We start from the raw sequence: 21,314 nt of genomic DNA, 5'->3' as shown, positions 1-21,314 counted from the left end.
TTCCAAGAAAAGTTCAACAAATTATTTTCTAAGTGCAAAATTGTCCTCTGTAGTAGTCAATATGTAAATATGAAAAAGTAACATTAGTCAATGGGTACAGTAGGTGAAAAAGTTTTGGCATCCAGGTGTCCACTACAGAGGACATTTCTGGGAAAGCTTATTTAGCTATTATTTAATGTGAAAAAAATCAAACCTGACAACTCACTTAGCTATTCCTGAGTTATTCACTTACTAGAAACAATTTGAATAAACTCAGATGATTACACTTATTTTCATAAAATGTGTACATTTTAAAAGCAGTCATTTTTTTAAGAAACAGAAAGATAAAGTCGAGGTCACACGTGATAGAATTGAAAAACCCAATGTCCTCTCAAACAGGATTTAGTGGCTTAGATACAGACCAAGAACTGATGTCCACTAGAGATGACAAATGAATTGCTGGGTCTCAGGAGGATTTAGGTTAAAACGGTTTAACAGGTTTAATAACAGGTGGGATTACAGAATATTTCAAAATGGCAGAAATAGGAGAGCATGGAAGAGTGTGAAGGAGTAAGAACGGTATCAACACTGTCTAGCCAAGCTGTGACAGTCCACCAACCTGAACACACACCATTTCACTGACCAAACACACAATGCAAGAGGGGCATTCAATACTCCTTGTAATGAGGGCATAAATCTGACTCCACTTGCAAACACACACACGGATGACAGAGGTTGTGTGGTTCACACCAAAGGTTTATTAAAAGTCTTGATTCAGCTACATCAGTTACAAAAAGACTGAGTCAAAGTACTTAGTGCTGACAAGAGCAACATCACAAAACATTTATAAAAAAGTAATTTAAAATAAGTAAAAACATTTGAAACTTTAAAAGACGACAAAACAATAGAACATGTGACATACAGACAGAAACTAAAAGCAGAGGAAGAGAGAGGGATCAGTGTCGGAGACGAGCTCGTCGAGAGGTGCGGGCGATGGGTGTGGTCACCTTGGGCGTCTCGCTCTCTACCATGACAGCGTCTGATTGGGTGAAAAACAATAAATATCAGTGACGTGTTCATTTGAGCAGGAACAACTAACCAGATTTGTTCCCAACAGTAAATGCTATGAAATTGCAAGGATTAAGACAAATATGCCATTTCATTCACTGGGCCCAAGTGTATTCCATGACATCCTGAGAAGCCAGCACCAAAAATCTACTGAAAGCATGAATCAGTTTATATGCTTTCCATCAATTTAACTGAAAAGCACTGCCAACACTCAGACTAAAACAGCTTGTACTGTTAGAAAGTGCAGACACCTTCTTCCTCCTCTTCGTCACTGCTGAAGGTGATAACAGCTTTCTTAGAGGACTTCCGGGTAGGTTTGGGGGTCACAAAGCTATCGTCATGGCGACTGGATACAGAGGGCTTGGCTTGACCTTTGAGGGGAGAGAAATTAAGAATGAGGGACAGAAAGAGAATCATGGAACATTAGCTAAAGTATATGTAACTGGCAACAAAAAAAAAAAATCAAGAGGGAACCATTCACTGTCTACCAGAAAAGGAACTACAAGTGTGCGCGCTGACCTCTCTTGGGCCTGCCACCCCGTCCCTTGTTGGGTAGCGGTGTGTGTGTGGTGGTGTTTTGGCTGGGCCCTGCTCCCTCGGACCGGTTCTTCTCCTCCATCTCAGAGCACTCTACGTTCTCCAGTCCCCGGGTGTGGACCGCCGTCAGACGCTTCTCAAACTCCTCCACCTGGGCCTGGGGACAAAGAAGAGACAGCAGAATCAGAATGACTGTCAGAACAATACCCTGCATTAATTTAGACGCAAAGTCAAGAAATCAGAAATAAGTCTGGATAGTCAGAAAGAGTCAAGATAATGCATAGTCTCTCACTTGTCCCAAGTTCAGTGTTATGTATATCTGAATGGGGGGAGGGCTAAGGGCTTTCTTATGTGGTTTGAACAGCCTTGAAAAATTATTCTGCTGGTCAATACATATGACCACCATCATCATCAGTACCTTGAGCTGTGGCTTGGCTCCTCGGCGTAGCTTAGCGGTGATGGAGAGGAGAGGCTGGTAGACTCCTGTCTCAGTCAGCTTGTCGCTGTAACACTCCCAACACTCCTGGAGCCTCTTCAGCCCTCGCTCACACATAGACAGCAGAGAAAGAGACACGGCCAGGTCACACCACTGACGCTCAGTCCTGGAGAGAGAATTGGGGGGAGAGGAGGAGAGAGGTGGGGGCGGAGTGAGAGAGGAAATTTGATTATTTACTTAGAACAAATAGTCTTTCAAGAACAGAGGAAGTCTGACCTGGCATTTGGAAAAATCATATTCTCCGCCCATGGTCTCGCTGATTCACTGTGTGTCTGTGGCTTAATCTAAAATGCCCTTTCTGTGGAGGTCTGTGCTTTGAATGACGAGCCAGAAAGACAGTTGGCCCTGAGTTCGCTGAACAGACGACCCAGGCCTCGAATACTCCTGAGACAGGAACTAATGCCAGCAGTTATGACACGGAGTGGGAGAATAGAAATGAGGAGATAGGAAGGAAGAGCGAGGGGAAGACGTGCTGCTCACTTTGCTGTCCTGAAGCGCTGACACAGCTTCTCCACCAGAGACTCAGTCTGTCTCTCCTTAGTGATGTAGGAAAATAGCTGCCTGAAAACAGAGACAAAAGAGGGAACCATTAAAATAAGGCATTAAAACACCACTCACATATTAGCATCCCATTTCCATGTTATTCAGCTCTCAGCGCAACAGGTTTCAAACCAGAGTCACGATGTGACCCCTGCCTGCCAAGTCAACAACAGTGTGTGTAAAGCCTGGGAGAGAACACAGTGGGCGACAGACACACAGGTTAAGTAGCCCTCAGATTATTAAAGCCGCGCTTACGGGTATTTGAATAACAGAACAATGACTCCCTGCCAGACACACACTATACTGATCACAACACTCAACATACACAGTGAGAGCAGAAGAGGCACACAGCACACAGTTTGGACACACTTCACTCACTTCATGATGGTGTGGAAGTCTTCCTCGTTCATGCCTCTCTCTGGGTCTGACAGTCTGCTGATGATGTCTGGGAGCAGGTTGTAGATAGCATTGTCCTGGGAGGAGACAAGACAAAGGAGACGCCACTGTCTAGTTTAGAACATTGGAGGATCCATTCCCTCAGTCTACGTAAAAGGTCCCCAAATACACCAACTCAGATTTATCTTCCAATCAAATAGAAATGGCCTGTGTTTGAAATTAATGCTGTTGTGTGTACCTTGGAGGCGAGCTCGTTGAAGAAGTTGAGTGCGAGGCTGGCGATGTGTGTCTGGGGATCGATGAGCAGCACGGCCACCTCGCTGACCTGACCTTTGACCTTCAGCACATCCTTCAGCACTAGCTGGGTCAGAACAGTCACCGCCGTCTGCCTAACCGCCGGGTTCTCATCACTCAGCCTGGGCAGGGGAGACGGGGACATATTATAGGACGAGACGAGGACGTTCTATTTACATTTAAGTCATTTAGCAGACGCTCTTATCCAGAGCGAGTTTTTTTTTTCATCGAACCCACAACCCTGGCGTTGCAAACGCCATGCTTTACCAACATCCCTGCCTGCCATTCCCTCCCCTACCCTGGACGACGCTGGGCCAATTGTGCGCCGCCCCATGGGTCTCCCGGTCACGGCCGGCTACGACAGAGCCTGGATTCGAACCAGGATCTCTAGTGGCACAGCTAGCACTGCGATGCAGTGCCTTAGACCACTGCGCCACTCGATGACGAAACAATATTATTTAAATGGAATGCAGGTTTACGCTCTAATCAGGATCAGCTGGGATACCATGTAATAGAGACTAACCAATCAATGACATGTTAGATTCAGCAATCACCTACCAGGGTGAAAATACAACCAGCAATACATTGGACCTGGAGGCTTAAAAGCCAATTCCCCTGACTGGCATAGACCATAATCCTCTGCTATGCAGTCATTTCAGATGTACCGTATGTGTGGGAGGTACAGAGGGCCTCTACCCTGAGGAAGCTCTGACACAAAATGGCTGCAGTGTCTCCCTGGCCTCCATTGTTCTAACCAGGGGAATTAATTAACCGCATACATTAGGAAGTGATGTGAGGCCAGGGGGAAAAAAACGATATGCAACTTCTCCTCCAGTAGTGGATTAGGACGTTTTGCAGCGGAAGACTCGTGTGTGTGGTCTGCTATACAGTAGACGTTCATAAGCCACAGCTTCAGTATAAGTAACTAGGCCTGTAAAACAGTGCATTACAATTAGAGTAAAGTATGTGTAATACCCTTATCAGGCCTCTCCCAGGGAGGGCTGTGTCTTTGAGGAAACCCAACACAATGGAGGTGTGTGGGAGACAATTACTGAACGCTATGCAACACTTACCATTAGGAAAAACCTGCGGATTAGTGTTCATAGTGAAAAGGACTATTCATCTGAAAACAATAACCAAGCATCAAAATAATTAGCACTATACAAAGACAAAAACTGAACTAGTGGAATGAAGAGAGATAACAAATTGTAATTATACTTTCAATGGGAGAGAGGGGGTATGGCTTCAGTGCATCTCAATGTGGGAGGAACAACCACCAATCATCATTAAGCTTTCTTCAATTAAGTCCCCATCCTTCCTACGGAGTATAACCTATGGCATCACCTGAAATTATCCTCTTGTTTCTCCCTCCGATCTACACATTGTATAATTATACCACCATCAACTAGTTCTGGACACAATCAGAACATTGAGGGAGGAGACATGCCAGTAATTCAAGTTGTTCTAGGCCTTACATGTCTTAGACAATTCTAGTTATTTTTGTTCAGTTCAAATGGTTTTATTTTTGAGAGTGAGTGCGCACGAGCAGACCATGGTTGCCACAGTCCAGAAGAGCGGTTGGAGTTCTGAAGAGCACAGTACACTGTGCTGAGTCCCTATAGCAACATCAGCAGAGGTCAGAATGCTAGAGAAGGACGTGACAGAATTTTCCAACGCTTCGTATAGTTTTTCCCCCTGTTATGAACATATGGAAATAACTTTTTCGATCAACTGGTTCAGTAGACTGCAGCAGCAGAAGGACTTGAGCGTCTGAAGGAACAACATTAGCAGACAGGGAACGAGCTTGTAGCCCTCAGCCAGCCTCATCTAATTGCCATGTTTCCCTAAATTAAAAATCCACACAATCCATAGTACACACAGCTGGGCAATTAAATAAAGATCAGCTTGTTTGCTACTTCCATATTATAAACTATAAACGAGTTATATTAGCTGCTTGGTTAATCTTTAGTCAATGAATGACAGTGCATTGTGGGGGTGCACACCTGTTATAGAGCCTCTGGGTTCAGGTGTGTGTTACCTGGCATAGAGCCTCTGGGTTCAGGTGAGTGTTACTTGTTATAGAGCCTCTGGGTTCAGGTGTGTTTTACCTGTTATAGAGCCTCTGGGTTCAGGTGTGTGTTACCTGGCATAGAGCCTCTGGGTTCAGGTGTGTGTTACCTGGCATAGAGCCTCTGGGTTCAGGTGTGTGTTACCTGGCATAGAGCCTCTGGGTTCAGGTGTGTGTTACCTGGCATAGAGCCTCTGGGTTCAGGTGTGTGTTACCTGGCATAGAGCCTCTGGGTTCAGATGTGTGTTACCTGGCATAGAGCCTCTGGGTTCAGGTGTGTGTTACCTGGCAGAGCCTCTGGGTTCAGGTGTGTGTTACCTGGCAGAGCCTCTGGGTTCAGGTGTGTGTTACCTGGCATAGAGCCTCTGGGTTCAGGTGTGTGTTACCTGTTATAGAGCCTCTGGGTTCAGGTGTGTGTTACCTGTTATAGAGCCTCTGGGTTCAGGTGTGTGTTACCTGTTATAGAGCCTCTGGGTTCAGGTGTGTGTTACCTGTTATAGAGCCTCTGGGTTCAGGTGTGTGTTATCTGTTATAGAGCCTCTGGGTTCAGGTGTGTGTTATCTGTTATAGAGCCTCTGGGTTCAGGTGTGTGTTACCTGTTATAGAGCCTCTGGGTTCAGGTGTGTGTTATCTGTTATAGAGCCTCTGGGTTCAGGTGTTTGGATTACCTGGTGTAGAGGTTCTGAGTCCAGGGCTCCAGGATGTTGGGGAAGCGGACGGTGAGATCTCCCAGGCCGATGATGGCGTTGGCCCGGACGACGGGCAGAGAGGAACGCTCCAGCACCGTGAATAGGAGACGGATGTGCTCCTCACACACTGACGGACTGACAGAGGAGAGGGGGCAGAGGTTAACACACAGCAGGAGAGGGCTGAAGTTACAACACACAGACAACACAGCCATACCACACAAAGGAAAATTATAGAAAAACAATGTAGTCTGACCTGATCATCATGTACTGTGAGAGGGCCAGGCAGGCAGCGGTGGTGAGCTGGGAGTGGCAGTATCTCCCTGGGGAACTACACACCCTCACCAGCAGGGGCAGGAACGAGCACAACAGGTTCTCCTCTGACAGAGAGGGGGGATGTGGTTGTCAAGGCAACTAAATCACATCAGGAAAAATTAGTTAGTTTTGAAAAAGTTAGGCCTTTCTTACCAGCCAGCAGCTCAGTCTCACAGATCTTCCTGATCAGCTCTGCCTCTGTGTCCTCAGCAGAAGCACCCATCAACCCAAGTTCCTCCTCCACAGAACTGTCATTGGCCGCTTGCTGTGGGAAACATGGATCATGACCGTTGATTAAAAACTCCCTGTTCATGTATTCTTGTCTACTGGAAAGTTAGAGCGATTTAATCTAAAAGGAGCAACTTGGAAGAAGTTAGCTATTGTTCTAAGCCCCCTGATGGGAAGAATCATCAAGCCCTGTCAATCACTGTGTTGCGTGACCAAAATTAAACTCATCAAGCTTTTCCCAGGGAGCAAAGTCACTGATTGGCAAGATAATAATCGTGCTCACCAGGAGACTCACATGGTCTCTTCACTAATCAACATCCTGTTCTGATAACATTTGGTTTATGAAATGCAATGAGAATCAATTTGACACCTTCTAAAAGCTTCTTAAACCCAGAACATTTGTATAAATCTAGCAGTCTCATTACCACTAGGTTTGCAGAATCCTAATCTCATGATTGACCATTTTGTGAATTATTGCCATCATTAGTTTGGATTGCCTAAAAATACTGGACATCATAAATAGTGTTCTCATTCCATGTCCATTGCTTTCACGGTCGGGTCTACATCGTTTCTCTATGGGAGTTTCCAGACCGACTGACCTTTGCCTTACGGGAGGGTCCCTTGGCCTTCTCCTCCCTCTCTTCTGTCTCTCCTCTCCTCCTCCGCAGCTCAGAGCTGACGCTGCGCTCCAGGTGGGACACCTGCCAGAACGCCACGCAGCCACACAGAGAAAGCAGCTGGGCCAGGGACGCGCAGCTCACTGCAGGGACTAGAGGGACACATCACTATAACACTGTACTGATCATAATGTACTAATACAAAATACTAGTCATTATAATACGCTAGAACACTGGCAGAGGTTCAACAACTAGGCACAGTGAAAGAGAACCAGACAACTGTAGAAAGTAATCTGTTCATACTACTTTGAAGTTGTTTTACCAGAGTGCACTAACTTTCTAAATAAATATCCACCCAGTCTCTCACCTTGTTCTCCCTGCTCCTCAAGGTCCTGAGATGCACCTTGCAATTGGCTGACATCCTTGTTTGCTAACATCTCCCCGCCCTCTGCGATCTGGTCCAATAGCAGGCGAGAGCAGCGCTGGAGGAGGCGGGAGCAGAGCTGGTCTGGGGACTCGGCTAGGAAGTACAGCAGACGGACAGCCTGCTCCATGAAGCTCTGCCAATGAGGGTCCGCCATCACCACACCTGGGGCGGGACCAGACAGATAGTCAGTAAGACATAGTCAGGGACAGAGACACTACATTCTCCCACTCAAGAGATGGTGTGTGTGTGTGTGTGTGTACCTTCAGCGATGGCCTGTGTGAGGCAGGTAAAGAGCTGGTGGTCCTGAGGCAGTCTGAATGGAGCTCCTTTGGATTGCTGGGGGGGAGGGACACAATTCAACTCAATCACTTCACACACTTCAAACATTAAGACTGACCTCTATAGGGCTGACCCCATTTAGTCGGCTGGTCGATTGTTTAGTCAATAGGCTGTTTGTCAACAGAGATTTCTTTAGTTGCAAATATATATTTTTCATGGTGCACAAGACACCTGTCTGATTCCTGCCTGTCTCAATGGACTAAACCATTGCAGAGGCCACAGGGATGGCACAGTTCATCACTCGAAGACATGAGCTACTGAAATTGGTTATATTTTGTAAGAATAATGGTGCAACACTAATAAATATAATATTATTTTATAAAAAATGTGCTTTCTCCCGCAATGGATAGCGGTCGCTGTCCGCAGTTCTGAAATGTCATCTTTAGTGTGCCGTTGAATTGGTGCCTTTCCCTCTATGTTGCTATGTGCATAATAGCGAAGTTAACCAGCATACTGGTGTTGAGAACAATGTGGCGGAGGCAGAAGCGGAGTGAGGACACGAGAAAACAGCCCTTGCCTTAATAGTCTAAGAAAATTGAGGAGAGGGGAAACCAACTTAATTAGGTATACAATCCATAGCCTAACTGTTAAAACGTGCCTGGCTTTATAAAATCATCCATATCTACAGAAATAAGACTGATCCTGTTTGTTGCCAGTTTGAGTGTTTTTGTACTCCCAATTTGTAAGTCACTCTGGATAAGAGCGTCTGCTAAATGACATAAATGTAAATGTACTGAGTAAAGGGTCTGAATGCTTATGTAAATGTGATCTGTTTTTTATTTTTAATAATTAGCAAACATTTCAAATAATCAGTTTTTGCCTTGTCATTATGGGGTATTGTGTACAGATTGAGGAGGGAAAAACTATTTAATCAATTTTAGAATAAGGCTGTAACGTAACAAAATGTGAAGATGTAGAGGTCTCAATACTTTCCGAGGACACTCGAAGTATGTGTATATACAATACTGTTCAAAAGTTCATTTTCTGTCCATTAAAATAACATCAAATTGATCAGAAATACAGTGTAGACATTGTTAATGTTGTAAATGGCTATTGTAGCTGGAAACGGCAGATTTTTTATGGAATATCTACATAGGCGTACAGAGGCCCATTATCAGCAACCAACAGTCCTATGTTCCAATGGCACGTTGTGTTTGCTAATCCAAGTTGATCATTTTAAAAGGCCAATTGATCATTAGATAAATTTAAATAAAAATACATACATTTTAGTCATTTAGCAGTCACTCTTATCCAGAGCGACTTACAGGAGCAATTAGGGTTAAGTGCCTTGCTCAAGGGCACATTGACAGATTTTTCACCTAGTAGGCTCGGGGATTAGAATCAGCGACCTTTCGGTTACTGGCACAACGCTCTTAACCACTAAGCTACCTGCCCTTTTGCAGTTGTTAGCACAGCTGAAAACTGTTGTGCTGACTAAAGAAGCAATAAAACTGGCCTTCTTGAGATTAGTTGAGTATCTGGAGCATCAGCAATTGTGGGTTCGATTACAGGATCAAAATGGCCAGAAACAAATAACTTTCTTCTGAAACTCGTCAAGTCTATTCTTGTTCTGAGAAATTAAGGCTATTCCATGCGAGAAATTGCCAAGAAACTGAAGATCTCGTACAACGCTGTGTACTACTCCCTTCACAGAACAGCGCAAACTGGCTCTAACCAGAATAGAAAGAGTGGGAGGCCCCAGTACACAATTGAATAAGAGGACAAATACATTAGTGTCTAGTTTGAGAAACAGACGCCTCACAGGTCCTCAACTGGCAACTTCATTAAATAGTACCCGCAAAACACCAGTCTCAACGTCAACAGTGAAGAGGCGACTCCGGGATGCTGACCTTTTAGGCAGAGTTAAAAAGAAAAAGCCATATCCCAGACTGGCCAATAAAATGATTAAGATGGGGAAAAGAACACAGACACTGGACTTTTTCCTTTGCAACTCTGCCTAGGTCAGCATCCCGGAGTCACCTCTTCACTGTTGACGTTGAGACTGGTGTTTTGCGGGTACTATTTAATGAAGCTGCCAGTGTTACGGTGTTCAGTTTGTTATAACCAATTTATTGATGCGATTATGGATAGGCTATAGGTCAGGACCTATTGGTCAAGTGCATGCAATGCATACGTTCACATAAAGAGATCAAGGGTTGAGGGAATGTTTTTCCTAAACAAATTAGGTATTTCGTTAACAGAACTTCAGTCAGAAACAAGTAGGAAACTAAATGGCTGTAATTATGTTGCAGCTTCAGTATGGACAGTGCGATAAACACTTGCTGTGGTGCCTGTTCTCTGCAGCAGGGAGGAAAGAGACAACATGCTCCAGTCACAGGCACTCACTGTTTATTTTTTTTAACACAGCACGGCCATCAGGCTCCCTCATGAGTCATTTGTGTGTCTTAATTATTTCATTTTTTAAAAAAGCGCTTAAAGCATCAGACAAGCTCAGTGCATGTATACTGAACCAAAATATTAAACGCAACATGTTCATAAAAGGATATCAGTCAATTGAATAAATTCATTAGGCCCCTACACTATGGATTTCACATGACTGTGCATAGGCCCACCCACTTGGGAGCCAGGTCCACCCACTTGGGAGACAGGACCAGCCAATCAGAATGAGTTTTCCCCATAATTAAAAACAAAAATACTCCTCAGCATCCCCCCTCCCCCTCAGACAATCCCGCAGGTCAAGAAGCCAGATGTGGAGGTACTGGGCTGGTGTGGTTACATGTGGTCTGCGGTTGTGAGGATGGTCTGATGTACTGCCAAATTCTCTAAAACGATTATCTGGCAACAGCTCTGTTGGACATTCCTGCAGTCAGCATGCCAATTACACGCTTCCTCAAAACTTGAGACATCTGTGGCATTGTGTTGTGACAAAACTGCACATTTTAAAGTTGACTTTTATTGTACCCAGCACAAGGTGCACCTGTGTTTTCCTTCTAGTTTTTCATGAATTTGCCTACAATTCCAGCAGCTGCAGAAAGTACCTATATATGCATATTTTCTTCAGCTTTTGCACCTGTGTAATGATCATGCTGTTTAATTAGCTTCTTGATATACCACACCTGTCAGGTGGATGGATTATCTTGGCAAAGGAGAATTGCTCACTAACAGGGATGTAAACAAATTTGTGCACAAAATTAGAGATTCATATGCTTTTTTTGCGCATGGAACATTTCTGGGATCTTTATTTCAGCTCATGAAAAATGGGCCCAACGCTTTATATGTTGTGGTTATATTTTTGTTCAGTATAGTTGATTTTATTCAAAACACATAGGGTGTGGTGTGTCTATATATGGAAAAATACACTACTTAACATTTCAACCAATCGATTGGTGGAAAGAACATAACTTTTTTGGGGGGTCTGGGACAGCCCTAGACCTCTACAAAGTCTAGGCTGGGAATCTACATGTGGTCTTACCCTAACATGGTCAGTGATGTTACAGATGGTGATAACAGAGTCTCTGGCCAGTAGGAAGTCTTCAGTCACCTTCTCTCCCAGAGCCACAGAGCACAGAGTGTCCAGGTTACTGAGGACCACTTCCCTCTCCGCTCTACACAGAGAAATACACAATTACATTAGTCTACACACTGAACACGCAATCTAAAATGCCACATTAATCTGATACAAGAACACGCATACAAACATGCTAATACACACGGCAACTTTAGTGTGTGGTGCACAAATGAGCTTCTTGGCAGTATGTAAATTTACTGCTACACACACAGAGTAGTAAGGGATGACATTTAAATTATGCCCAGGCTCCAGATTAATTAATAATCTCATCTGTGCTCGGCCCACCGCAGAACACACACGGTCCCAGTCTGAGGGATAATGTGTGTGGGAGGGAGGGTTAGAGGACGTGAGGAGAGGATTAAACAGGTTATGAATGCTGCCTGCGTGGAAAGAGAGAGGAGGCACGGTATTGTCCAGTACAGTGTGGGTGGACTGCAGATAGTCCCACTCTCTCTCCACCCCCCCACCCTCCAGCAGTGGCAGTCTTTGAAGGAGACTGAATGTGTGTTTAAAACACTTGTTCTTCATTGAAAACCCTGGCGGTGAGCCCAGATTTATCTGTGGTCGTGACTTAGACTCAATGCAGAGAAGTCAGTGTGCTCTGCTGTGCTCCTATTCAGAGACTAAAGGTGTCAGCATGCTTCAGTTTGGCTAGCCAAATGTGTGTTCGCATACTCCCTTAAAAGACATTCACTTGAAAAATGCCGTAGCCAGTACACTTCCTCAAAATAGTCTGAATTAATCTAAGATAACTCAAGAAATTGGTCATGCATTTAGAATTTTTTTGCTGAGGAGATCTTAGTTGCGCAATTTTACATCTAACTAAGATGTTTGGTGCAGTTCTCAATGACAAACTGCATGAAAACAAGTCTTCTCTCGTTGAAAGACAAAGACAGGAGTTTACAATAGGAGCAGACCTAGGAACAGTTTACCTTACATCATTAAGGGAACATTGTCATTGGGAGGTTAAGTGCAAAACTGAACTTGGATCAGTCTCATTAAACAAAGATTAAGATCAATGTATTGGTCAATTACACACAAGGTCCAACCGAAATTTGACTTCCGCTTTTAACCCAACCCCTCCGAAAGACACATACCGGTGTAGAAGCCCTCAGATTACCAAAGAAGTGCGCTCATGGCCAACTGAATATGGAGGTGAGTTTCTCCCTGCCTCACACAGACACACACACACACACACAAACAAACACACCAGTCCCACTGTCAGCACCCTCCCACTATTCTCTACTGTGTTTCTTTAGCTGGAGAAACATGTGGGTGGGGCCAAGTCACTGTAGGCCGGCCCTTACAGCAGAGCAGCCAATCTCCGCTACACTGCCAAGATTACCGGCCAATCGAGACAAGGGAGAACCCAACCCTCTCGTTCAGTTGGCTCGCATTCGCCTTGGTCTCATCATTGGGCAAGAAGTCAAATGGGACTTAAAAACACAGGTGTGGAGGAAGAACTTGTGTTTGTGTATTGGCCTTACCGTGCAGCCATTCCCAGAAGCAGTACTGCTGCCCGTCTGTGCAGGCTGGAGGTCTCTCGTTTGCCAGTGAACCTCTCCCACAGAACCTGCACCACCGTGGACTGGAGGCTGCTGCCACCGCCAAAGAACTCCTGGACCTGGGACGCGCGAGAGAACGGGTAGGAACGGATCAGATGAGAGAGAGAACGGGGGTTAGTATAATTGAAAGACAGGATGGATAGAGAGAGTAATCAGCAGAGAGAAAGGGCTAACTCAATTACTGGGTAGTATTGATGACAGACAGGATTGATCAGATAAAACAGAGTAATAAGAAACTCACTATCTCCTCCAGACACTGGATGGTCCCCAGAGAGGCGTCCACCATCAGCTCAGACAGACTGTCCACTAGAGTCTGAGCTTTAGCCCTGAGGGAGCGAGAGAGACAGTCAGTCACCAGAGAGATCATCTCCAAATCCCATGCACAGCCCATTGGAGGTGGATGAAGTTGCGCCAAGACATTGTGCAATTTCCCACCTCAACTTCTACCTTGAGTCTGCATCTTTTCCAGCAGCAATGTGCCAGTGGGAGACAGATTAACAAATTGACAGCAGAAAATGTAACAGGCTGTGTTCAAACAGGCAGCAAAATTCTGATTTATATATTTTTTTGCAATATTTGATCTTTTGACCAATCACAAATCTTTTCACATCAAATCTTTTTCAGAGATGATCTAAATCGGTCAAAAGACCAATTAGTGAAAATAAGATCAGAATTGGGCTGCATGTCTATAAACACAGCCTGAGACTTGAAACCTCTTGGGGGAATGGCTGAGGAGCTGGAATGAAGATCGCAGTTTCCCACTAAGGCTGTTTCAGCAGACAAGACAGACTTCCAATTACTCCCAATACCATTATAATGTCACTAGCACTGCTTCGCAATTTCACATGGGAAGACATTACCACTTTAAAAATAACTTCACCATCTGAAAATTGGCAGGTGGATCGAGGGACTTGTTGGGTTGATAGAAAGTGCTTGTGGCAATAGTTCGAAGGTGTGTGTACCTGGTGTTGTCTCCCTGGGGGTTGAGGTAGAGACGTCTGTAGGCCTGCACCACAGCATCTTTAATGGCAGCGTCAGTAGACCAGACCAGAGGCAGCATCCTCCTCACGCCAGTCAGAGAGTTCGCCACACTGAACTCACATACTGTCACACAGAACTGCACCGCCTCCTGGACAACTGACACACACAGGGGGGACATTTATTTCTCAATACCCCACACATTACATAGTCTCAAAATACATGCATGGAGTCATTGGGGTGAGATGTTGACTGTACAGGTGATGACGGTAATGCATGTGTAGGTAAGATGAGGTGTGTGTTTGTACCAGAGGTAGTCTTCCAGTAGAGCATGGTGTTGATGACAGCGATGGCTCTCTCCACCTGCAGGGCGAAGCTCTCAGTGTCTCTCAGATACTGCACCAGCATCTCCTGTTTCTTCAGCTCGCTCTCCTCCACCCCTTCCTTCCCTCCATCCCCTGCTCCCTCCTTCTGGGGGGTGGGAGGCAGGTCCTCTCTGATCTCAGAGGTGTCCTGGTCAGGACCTGGGGAGGAACAGGGACACAGGGGAAAAGAAGAGAGGTCAAATTAGAACATGTTCTCCTGAGAGCAGATGTGAACAGCTTAACTCCTGCCAGTGTGAGCACGCATTTGTTCCAGTCCACATGATTCAACTAAATAGTGGTCTAAAATGAAGACCAATTGTTGATTTGTTTTTTTAAATCAGGTGTTGGAGCTGGGTTTGGGTGATTCTCCAGTAGAAAACATTATCACCCACTCCATCAGTAATGCTGTCATATGAAACTACACCTCCCACACTGCTGAAAGCCGACATCGCTAGATTGACCTTTATCAATTAGATTTTGATTGGTTATATCACTCTTATTTCACCACTTATTTTTGAAGAGAGTTTTACTTACAAGGATCGCTACTGAATAATTTGCTGAATCCATTTGAAAGTGTTTTGATTTAGTGAATTTTACTATTTTAGCAGAGTGCTGGTCAGTTCTGAATAGAGTTTACTTACTAGGCTTGTATTATGTGGTTCTTTCAACATGCACTTATTGTAAGTCGGTTCTAGATAAGAGCATTCGCTAAATGACCCAACATTTTCAGAATGATTGCTTTTTTCTATCTCCTACACTTAACCAATATACGTGCATCGGGATGTGATTGACAGATGGATAGTGTTCTGTACCTTTAAAGAGCAGAGCCAGTGTTTCCAAGAGCGACTCGGGGGTGAGAGTGGTCAGAGACGAGAACATCTCAGACTCTGGGAACAGGCTGTGGGCTCGCACACACAGACGCACTGCATTCCTGAAACACAAACAACAATCAGTTATTAAATTGATCATTATGTGATCCTGTAGGGTTCAGCTTGGAATGCCAATTGGTATCTGACTTCTATAAACCGTTTTCACTACATGATTTTCCTTGAGCTAAAACTAGTCACCTGGGCACAGATTTCGCCTATCGGATAGGATTAAATGCATAGAAATAGAATGAATAGCACGGGAGTCCCCCATTCTATTTCTATGCATTTAATCCTATCCGTTAGTCGAAATCCAGATAGATGACCTTTGAAAAACTGGGCCCTGTATTTAGATATTGTTTCACTCTACCGGTATTTGTTGACGCGGAGGAACTGGGCGATCTGTATGGCGGTGGCCCTGTCGTCATCCTCCTCTCCAGCCTCTTCCTCCCGCTGCTCCCCCTCTCCCTCACTGGTGGGCTCCAGCTCTGCTCTGACGGTGAGGAGCAGCTCAGGCTCCATAGCGGCCCACAGCTCTGAGGCCTTGATCACTGCCACTGGACGGAGAGACAAAAGGAATGTGGTCAAAGGGAAAATCCACTAAAATCATTTTGCATCATGATGATGTGGCAGGTGATATTTTGCTTCCTGAATGTCCAATATCTTGAAAACTTGACTGTGAAACATTTTGGAACTGTATCAACAGTGGATTAATGGGAAAAAAATACAAAACATAATTTAAGTGAAGTTTCCCTTTAATTATAAATATTGTTTGGACAAAAGAGGTAGAAGATGAAGTAGAGGACTTCAGAATGAATGGAAGCTATTTCTATGGTTACAAAGCCCTCAGATTAACAAAGAAGAACGCTCATGGCCAACTGAATATTGAGGAGAGCTGGGTTTCTCCCTGCCTCACACATACAGACACACAGACAAACAAACACACGTCAGCCACACTGTCAGCACCCTCCCACTATTCTCTACAGTGTTTCTTTAGCTGGAGAAACATGTGGGTGGGGCCAAGTCACTGTAGGCCGGCCCTTACAGCAGAGCAGCCAATCTCCGCTACACTGCCAAGATTACCGGCCAATCGAGACGCATCCCAACCCTCTTTCAGTTGGCTCGCATTCGCCTTGGTCTCATCATTGAGCTTTATATCAAAGATTGAAGGTGTAAATTTTAGGGATGTGTTAAATTAAGAGGTAAATATAAAAAGGTGGTGTATAATTTACCAGGTGCGTTTTTCTGCAGTTTCTCTCTAAGCTCTCTGAGTTGAGCCGTCTCCTTCTCCAGGGGTTTCTTCAGGTCAGCACTGCTCAACTGCAAATGAAACAAACACAATTGTAAGACACTAGGTGTTGTGTGTGTACTTTGCTGTAGTTTGAGCGTGTGTGTGTACGTGCGCACCTTGCAGCTGTAGGGGTTGTGTGCGATGAAGGCAGCCAGTAGCTGGATGGCACTCTTGACCACATTGATGGATTTGTCCATCAGCCTTCCCACTGCCAACCCCATCACTTCACTGTACCTGTTCAAGGGCAGAGCCTGGGGGAGAAATCACACAGAGGACAGAGGAACGCTCAATAATTTCTGCAGCCTTGAGGAAACGACAATCAAATGAGGATTTGATGTTGAGGGACAATTCACTCCAAACTCAAACCAGCACAGGAGTGTTGGTGACTTTACTGAATGATGAGGCCACCGCATAGCCGTCACTAAGATTTCTGAATGCCCTCAGATTACCAAAGAAAATTTTCATAGCCATAGCAAAGGCCACCAACAAAGATTTGTGCCTCCTTGCCAACTGATACATATACTCTCACGCAGACAAACACTTTCAGCAGCCTCCGTCCTGCCTTCTCCCATATCTCTGGGATGGGCAGAGGGTGAGGAGGACTGCTAGTTTACTCTAGGTGGGCCCTTACAGCTGAGCAGCCAATCTTCGCCACACTGCCAAGATTACCCACCAATCAGGAGGAAGACGCACACAATCTCTCAGCCTGATTGGCTCATACTTGCCATGATCTCATCACTGTGCATTAGTGGATGTATTAAATGACTAGTGAACATACGAAGATACTGCAGATTCATAACAGTGCAAGTAGTATCCGGAATTGCTTCATACATCAATATTGTTGTTTGGGATACGCTTTTAGACAAACGTAAGCACACACACTCGCACCTTGCTGTTGACGATGCGTGTGTAGACCTGCAGCACTCGGGCCCTGACGTAGGAGTGCGTGTCGTGGAGGTGCTCCTGCAGTGTGTCCATGAAGCGGTCCCTGTCAGCTTTGCCAGACTCATCCAGCCCATCTCCACTAAGGACCCTGACCAGAACCTCTCCCAACACTTCACACACTGCCACACGCAGACTGGGGCTCTGCAGACACAGGGAGAAGGATCGAACATTCAGTAATGACTAGATAGTAAGGACATTGTGATTGATAATCAAAGGCAGCACAATTTCAAAGGAAGAAGTAGTACTATAAATCTGGTGTTAGGGATCATGGTGTGTGTGCTACCTCTCCCTCCAGGTGTGTGAGTAACACACTGATGTTGGGGATCATGGTGTCGGGGACCAGGGTGCCGAGTTCAGACAGGAAGCTGGAGAAGGCCTTGACCCCTGATCCCTCTCTGGCCAGCTCCTCACTAGACTTCTGACCGATCTCTCTGAGAGGAGGGTCAGTATAGACAACAGGGCATCAGAACAAAAAGACAGACTTCACACACGCCCACTGAACAAGTCCCTAATATGTTTCTCGCAACACTTCATAAACAGGGACAAAAAGGACATGGGGACTTTAAAGACATTCTTGCAGAAAAAAAGGAATCTCTTCGACTGACCTCATGACCTCTCCTACGATAGCCTTGACTCCATACTCAGTGCTCCACACAGACACAGCCTGGGCACACACTGACGACAGCTGCTCAAAGTGCTGCAGCAGCTGGATCACCTTCACACTGGCACCTGTGGATGATGAGTATATCAGTACAATGCTTCACTTGAATGAACACCATACTACTAATAAAAAGGCAGCGGAGCAATAACATTAAAATGCATCAGCATAGGTTCTATGGAGCTGTCTAATAAGTGGTTTGGGGGTGGTGAGCTACTGACCCAGCAGGTGGTTGTATTTCTTGACCTGCACCCCCAGCAGGTGGATGATGGCGTCTCTGGTGGGCTTGTTCTTCACATGGCTGATGGTTGGGTTCTCCAGGAGCTTATAGCAGCAGCATGTCACACAGCTGAGGACACAGTATCCTGTAAGTTATGTAGACTGCTGCTCATTGCTCACCATGTTCTCTACCTAGAGAGTGAAACACCACAAACCCATGTTTCCTCCAGCCCCACACACTCATCCACAGTCTGGCCCTCTCACCTGATGAACTCCTCCTCGACCAAAGAGAGGCTCCAGAGGGAGCGGATGTCCAGCTGAAGGAGCTGGGTTAGAGCCTGCAGCACCGTCTCCCTCTCAGAGTCCCACTGTAGTAGACCTTCTCCTGCAGCCTTTCCCTTCTTACTGCCCTGAGGGTGTCGAAAGAAAGTTCACTTCAAACTGTCAACTCAGTACAGGACTCAGGTTTGAGATTCTAGAATGACTAAGGATACACTACTATCCGTATGAAGTTACAGAGTGACTCCTTATTGATGAGGCCACTATGCATAGCGGTCACAAAGATCTGGGTGTAGTTTTTGAATGCCCTCAGATTACCAAAGAAAATGTTCATAGCTATAGCAAAGGCCACCAACAAAGACTTGTGTCTCCTTGCCAACTGATACATATACTCTCACACAGACAAACACTTTCAGCAGCCTCCGTCCTGCCTTCTCCCATATCTCTGGGATGGGCAGAGGGTGAGGAGGACTGCTAGTTTACTCTAGGTGGGCCCTTACAGCAGAGCAGCCAATCTTCACCACACTGCCAAGATTACCCACCAATCAGGAAGAAGGAGCACGCAGTCGCTCAGCCTGATTAGCTCATACTTGCCATGATCTCATCACTGGGCATTAGTGTATTAAATGACTAGTGAGCATGCTGAGACTACAGATTCAAATATGACTGGGTGCAGAAGGACCTACCTTACTGGGTGCAGTGACGATACTCTGCCTGTAAGAGTCACTCTCCAGGGTTTCTGTGAGCTTGCAGAGGAGGAATACACTCATTTTGACAGCATTGAGCTGCTCCTTGCGGTCCGGGGCAGAGAGTGAGGCGTTGAGGAGGAGGGAGGGCAGGGAGACGGACAGGCCACTCACCACTAATAGAGAAAGCAATGAAATACGGATGAGGACTTCGGCTGTATAGTGAGCACTAGCAGGCACAGGTATGCCATCATGTGAATAGGTTGAGACATTTCAATACACACCATCACAAACACTGACCTTGTATGAGTAACTCCAGGGTGTCCTCTTTCACGCTCATGTCCACTTTATGGCAATGCCTGAGACATACAATAGTATGCAACGTCGGTCAATACTCAAGAAACAGAATTGTGGTAGGTTTGAGAAATAAATAAAAATACAAGTTATCTGGGGTCATTCCATAGTGTCCTGCTGAAAAATACCCAAAGCGGGGGCATTTTGGGTACACAAGCCTGAGGGAGCGGACACACCTTGCGGACAGATTTTTATTTATTTTTTACCTTTAACTAGGCAAGTCAGTTAAGAACAAATTCTTATTTACAATGACGGGCTACACCGGCCAAACCAGGACGATGCTGAGCCAATTGTGCACCGCCCTATGGGACTCCCAATCACCGCAGGTTGTGATACAGCCTGGAATCGAACCAGGGGGTCTGTAGTGACGCCTCAAGCACTGAGATGCAGTGCCTTAGACCGCTGCGCCACTCGAGAAACCAGCAAGGGACACCGATAGGTATAAAATCAAGACCACAACAGTAATGACACAACCACCTCATTCTTCTCTCTGCATATTCTCAAAACACAATACAAAAATTCCTTGCAAAGAGCTACAATTGACAAGAATGATCTGTCAATGAGCTGGGTGAGGTTTACAGACAGTACTTTGAGATAAGGAAGGGTTTTTTGGTTATGCTTAGACGGTAAATGTATTGTTGTGAAAAACGTATGCACTCACTAACTAAGTCTCTCTGGATAAGAGCGTCTGCTAAATGACTAAAATGTAAATATAGTTACTCACTGCAGCACCGTGTAACCCGTGTCGAAGTGTTCCAGGATACACAATGGACCCTGGCTTCTCAATGCAGCCTTGAAACCTAGAAAATAGTAAAGGAGTTGAGTTGCTTGGTCAGATTTCAGGAGGACAATAGTCTAACAATTATAAGTCTAACAAACTACGGGATATTTACTGTTGAGATGGGAGGGCAGTTGTTTAGGGGAGACGACATCCTGAACCACGTACTGGTTAATGCCCCCAGTCTTCACCAGGTCACCCACGCACACAGGCACAAAGAAGTCCCACGACATCACTGTACACGAAAAAACAACTTGTCGTAAGCCGAGTGGTTGACATTCTAGGTAATTATAGTAAGCCAAGTTAATTCCATGTAGCTATAAACGACCCACTCAACCTAACAAACGTGTTCGCTAATGTATTAGCCAAGTTAGCTAGCTAGCTTACTTTCTTTTGACCAAGTTCTTAGTTATGTGTTTGTTTCGATTTCTTCGCGAACTAGCTAGTTAGCTACCTTAGTTAGCCACAATATAATTTAGCTAGCTGGCTAACGCGTTAGCTAGCTACGTTAATAATTTATTTAAGATAGCTACAGTATTTAACGTTGTTGTTAGTCAACTAGCTAACTGGCTACATTTCACAACTAAGAAAAGGTGAAGACATAAGTAACGTTAACCAAGTATAACACACTTACCAATATTTGTTGTAGCGCTCTTAGCCACAATTGAGAAACTGTTGAACAGATTGCAACAAACAGCACGGCACTACTCTAAACGGTTTGTGGCGAAGGGTTTTGAATTTTTAACAGCAGCGCGCCAAAGGATCACGTCATCGGCATCGTTCCCACTGGCCCTCCTCTTCGGTGACCAAA

General features: G+C 45.2%; 1 protein-coding gene across 1 annotated transcript; it reads right to left on the bottom strand.

Annotated features, from left to right (window-relative positions):
- Positions 1-457: 457 nt before the first annotated feature.
- LOC311139086 (condensin complex subunit 1-like) lies at positions 458-21,252 on the bottom strand. Its single transcript, XM_084173968.1, has 32 exons — positions 21,138-21,252; positions 20,619-20,738; positions 20,450-20,525; positions 19,672-19,730; positions 19,372-19,547; positions 18,671-18,816; positions 18,409-18,536; positions 18,135-18,258; positions 17,813-17,960; positions 17,473-17,670; positions 16,701-16,835; positions 16,526-16,613; positions 15,664-15,850; positions 15,240-15,358; positions 14,371-14,586; positions 14,047-14,221; positions 13,326-13,410; positions 13,007-13,143; positions 11,424-11,556; positions 7,912-7,987; positions 7,592-7,813; positions 7,207-7,376; positions 6,533-6,644; positions 6,321-6,444; positions 6,047-6,202; positions 3,255-3,432; positions 2,999-3,093; positions 2,561-2,641; positions 2,003-2,186; positions 1,567-1,741; positions 1,299-1,418; positions 458-1,018 (listed from the first exon to the last, which is right to left on the bottom strand). The coding sequence occupies exons 2-32, from the start codon at positions 20,734-20,736 to the stop codon at positions 936-938; spliced, it is 4,224 nt and encodes a 1,407-aa protein (XP_084030094.1). The 5' UTR covers positions 20,737-20,738; positions 21,138-21,252; the 3' UTR covers positions 458-935.
- Positions 21,253-21,314: the final 62 nt, after the last annotated feature.

This window comes from Coregonus lavaretus, assembly GCF_964263955.1.
Source record: "Coregonus lavaretus genome assembly, chromosome: 13".
In the NCBI taxonomy this organism is placed as follows: domain Eukaryota; kingdom Metazoa; phylum Chordata; class Actinopteri; order Salmoniformes; family Salmonidae; genus Coregonus; species Coregonus lavaretus.
The sequence above is the reverse complement of the archived record's forward strand: the minus strand, read 5'-3'. Positions and strand labels throughout refer to the sequence as shown.

Excerpts from the sequence above, each read along its gene's own strand:
- LOC311139086 (XM_084173968.1), bottom strand. The coding sequence starts at position 20,736 with ATGTCGTGGGACTTCTTTGTGCCTGTGTGCGTGGGTGACCTGGTGAAG. Across the intron at positions 7,814-7,911 it reads CACACAGGCCATCGCTGAAG|GTGTGGTGATGGCGGACCCT; the intron begins GTACACACACAC and ends GTCCCGCCCCAG. Across the intron at positions 7,377-7,591 it reads TGAGGAGCAGGGAGAACAAG|TCCCTGCAGTGAGCTGCGCG; the intron begins GTGAGAGACTGG and ends GTGTCCCTCTAG.